Raw genomic sequence first — 3,589 nt, forward strand, 5'->3', positions numbered from 1 at the left:
ATTTGATATCTATATGTAATAGAGCAATATTTGCATTGTGCACGCTTTTCTCCGGATGGAAGCGTAACCTTATGGAAATGCTTAGTGAAAATTGATGATTTAAGTGGAGGAGTAGATCTAAACTTTGATGTTTGCACAATCTATTGGGTATCAAATATAGCAAATGGATCCTTGTTAGTATACTCGATATCGTTGATATTGATATCAAGATTTGTCACCTTATCCTTACCCTTGCCTTTGCCTGATGCACTTGAACCTTCCATTAAATATTTTGTAAAGAAAAAGAATTCTAATAGGAAACAAAAAAAGTATGAATATATGATTTTTTGAAAGATTAAAACATAAATTGTATGTAATTAAATAAAATGATACTTAGAAATTTAAATAGAGATATAAAGTTGTATATTTGGAGAACGGGATAATACCCATTTTCGTCCTTTTCGTTAACCGTTTTTCCCATTTCAGTCCCTCATGATTTTTGACTGCTTAAATAATCCTTCATGTTTTCAAAATATTCCCGAATTGGTCCCTACCGTTATCCTGACGTTAAGATTAACGTTGACTCCTTTACCTTTTACTCCCAAACTCTACAAGAACCCTAATCCCCAAATTAGACGTATGAAGGAAAGGGAAAGGCGAACTCGTAATAAAGGGAAGGGCGAACTCGAAGAAACACCACCGATTTCTTTTTTGAAATTACAGTTTGGTATATTTGCTAAAGTGGAAGTCAGTAATGGCTAAAAGAAGTATAATGTCTCTTGAATTCACCCCGAATTATGGTAATGTTTCTCTTATTTAATGTGCTGAATTGAGGAAAAATGTTTTGAGATTTATCACATTTACTTATGTTACTCTTATGCATTTTAGGCTGGATGCGAGAACCCACTCTTGTTACAATTAAATTGTACTACAATGGTTCAATGGACAGCAATCGCAAGAGGAAAACGTACAAAGGTGGGAGTACTGAATACTTTGATTTTGTGGATATGGATAAGATAGGCTTGATTGAACTCTGGGGTTATGCTGAGCAAGTAGGATGCGTGGAGAAAGATAAGTTCAGATTTTGGCACAAAATCGGTAAATCTTTGAACAATGGTAGATATTTGGAAAGTGATGCTGATGTGGTTCAAATTAAGAACCACGTCCCCAAAAACTTTGAAGTGGAAATTTATATTGAACATGATGAATTTGTTTCAATAAATGAGATAGATGCATCTGGTGTTTTAGAGAAACCAAAAGAAGTTGAACCGAAAACAAGGGTTGTAATCACTGATGAAGATGAGGCATAATTTTATGATAGTGAGTTTGATTTCGATGAAGATGATAATATTAGGGGAGAAGGGGGAAATATAGTCATTGATGGTGATATTTCCAATGATTTGTTTGAGAGAATGCAAGGTGATGAAGGAGATGATGATTGTGCAGAAAGTGATGAGTTAGAGAGTGCATTTGATTCTCAAGAGGAAGATTCACAAAAATTCGAAATGTATGCCTACTCTTAAAATCCTGATTTGAAGCTTGGTATGATATTTAATTCAAAAAAAAAAGGCAAAGTTTGCTATAGAAAGTCATTGTATCAGACGAGGGATGGTAGTGAACTTTGTCAAGAATGATAAAAGAAGGCTTCGAGGTGTGTGCAAAAATGAAGGATGTGAATGGGTTATTCATGTGTCACCAGTGAATAAGGACAGTTGCTGGCAGGATAAAGACATTTAAACCTGAGCACAAAAACTGCTATTGGAATGTTAAGAACAAAAACATCAAGTCAAGCTGGTTAGGTGAAACTTTTGTGAGTAAATTGAAATCAAATCCTAAGTTAGGTACCAGAGAGTTCCAAGAAGAGGTTAAATCTACTTTGAATGTATCCCTCACATATAAACAAGCTTATTTGGGTCGGAAAAAAGCATTAAAGCTAGTTGATGGCAGGATAGCGGAACAATTTAGCCAAATAAGAAATTATTGTGCTGAACTGAGAAGGTCCGATGAAGGTGCATCACTGATTCTGAAACTGACTGATGGAGATGATGCGCCAAGATTTCAGAGGCTGTATGTGTGCTTCTCGGCCTGTAAACAAGGTTTTAAGGAGTCTTGTAGACCTGTGGTTGGAGTGGATAGATGTTTTTTGAAAACCAATATTGGTGGCAGTTGTTGACAGCAGTTGGCCTAGATCCAAATAACAACATTTTTCCTATTGCTTATGCATTGGTGGAAGGAGAGACAAAGGATAGTTGGATGTGGTTTCTGCAGTTGTTGAATAACGATATTGGCTTTGAGAATGAAGATGGTTGGACCTTCATGTCTGATAAGCAAAAAGGCTTGATTCCTGCCTTTGAGAATTTGTTTCCAAATGCCGAAAATAGATTTTGTGTTAGGCATCTATACACCAACATGAAACACGATGGTTTCAGATGTGTGGGGATTAAAAATGCTCTTTGGGCTGCGGCTAGGGCAACAAGAGTTAAAGAGTTCAAAAGGCGGATGGAAGACTTGAAGAAGATCAATCATGATGCCTATATCTGGTTGAGCAAAAAACCTGAACAACACTGGTCCAAGGCATACTTCAGCACGATTCCAAAATGTGATATACTTCTTAACAACATGTGTGAGTGTTTCAACAGCATGATTTTAGATGCAAGAGAAAAACCAATCATTTCAATGTTCAAAACATTAAGAAATTTGTTAATGGTCAGGTTTCAAACGAACAGAGAAAAGGCCGAGAAATGAGATGGTGTGATGTGTCCAAAAATTAAAGTTGTGTTGGCAAAGAATAGCAAGGAAGCAGCTGTGTTTAGTCCTTTGATGGCTGATGAGACACATTTTCAGATCACAGGATTACACCAGCAACACTCTGTTGACCTGTGTAGGATGACTTGCAGTTGTAGGAAATGGGATTTGACTGGAATTCCATGTGCACATGCTGTTTGTGCTATTTGGTGTAAGCAAGAGAACTCCGAGGCTTATGTACATCGTTTTTACAGTGTTTTGAAATACAAGCAGTGTTTCTCGCGCTCCATCATGCCCATTAATGGACCAGCACTGTGGCCTGAATGCCAGTTAACTCCTCCATTACCATCAATCTATAAAGAAAAAGTTGGTAGGCCAGCTAAGTTGAGAAGGCGACAACCTGATGAAGTTCCTGCTTCAAGACAATCAAAGTTGAAAGGTGTGAAACGAAACAACAAGTGTCGGACATATGGTGGGTTTGGACACAATCAAAGGAGTTGCAATATAACTAAAGCAAGTGGTTTAGATAAGCCAACACAAGAAAACAATGAAATGGACAGAGGTCAAATTCTAACACCGCAAAATTACAATGAAATGGGTATAGGTGATGTTCTGGAGTTACTTTTATGATATTGAAGTTTCGTATTTTAATTTTTATCTAAATAATATTGAGCATTTAATAGGTGACATTGAATCTGCACCACAAACATGCAATGAAGCCGAGTTTGTTGCGACTGGACAAGGCAACACAACGTCAGATGAAAGCGAAAGATTCATTTTCAATAAAACTGTTGAACGTGCTGAAGCAGCATTCGAAAAAAAGGAAAAAATTACAGGTTATAAACTACTTGTTGTGTATTTATGT

At 36.7% G+C, this 3,589-nt stretch overlaps 2 protein-coding genes across 2 annotated transcripts; both read left to right on the plus strand.

The window, feature by feature from the left end:
- The first annotated feature begins 656 nt into the window (after nt 1–656).
- Nucleotides 657–1,687, plus strand: LOC142518280 (uncharacterized). The gene is made up of 2 exons (XM_075621031.1): nt 657–779; nt 868–1,687. The coding sequence occupies exons 1-2, from the start codon at nt 734–736 to the stop codon at nt 1,287–1,289; spliced, it is 468 nt and encodes a 155-aa protein (XP_075477146.1). The 5' UTR covers nt 657–733; the 3' UTR covers nt 1,290–1,687.
- On the plus strand, nt 1,392–2,724 carry LOC142505652 (uncharacterized). The gene is made up of 3 exons (XM_075618731.1): nt 1,392–1,486; nt 1,702–2,101; nt 2,146–2,724. The coding sequence occupies exons 1-3, from the start codon at nt 1,392–1,394 to the stop codon at nt 2,722–2,724; spliced, it is 1,074 nt and encodes a 357-aa protein (XP_075474846.1).
- Nucleotides 2,725–3,589: the final 865 nt, after the last annotated feature.

This window comes from Primulina tabacum, chromosome 1 (genome assembly GCF_025594145.1).
Source record: "Primulina tabacum isolate GXHZ01 chromosome 1, ASM2559414v2, whole genome shotgun sequence".
Lineage (NCBI taxonomy): Eukaryota > Viridiplantae > Streptophyta > Magnoliopsida > Lamiales > Gesneriaceae > Primulina > Primulina tabacum.

Coding starts and splice junctions, on each gene's coding strand:
- LOC142505652 (XM_075618731.1), top strand. CDS start 1,392: ATGCAAGGTGATGAAGGAGATGATGATTGTGCAGAAAGTGATGAGTTA. Junction 1,487..1,701: donor GATTCACAAAAATTCGAAAT/GTATGCCTACTC, acceptor AGTTGCTGGCAG/GATAAAGACATTTAAACCTG. Junction 2,102..2,145: donor AGGAGTCTTGTAGACCTGTG/GTTGGAGTGGAT, acceptor TATTGGTGGCAG/TTGTTGACAGCAGTTGGCCT.
- LOC142518280 (XM_075621031.1), top strand. CDS start 734: ATGGCTAAAAGAAGTATAATGTCTCTTGAATTCACCCCGAATTATG. Junction 780..867: donor TGAATTCACCCCGAATTATG/GTAATGTTTCTC, acceptor TATGCATTTTAG/GCTGGATGCGAGAACCCACT.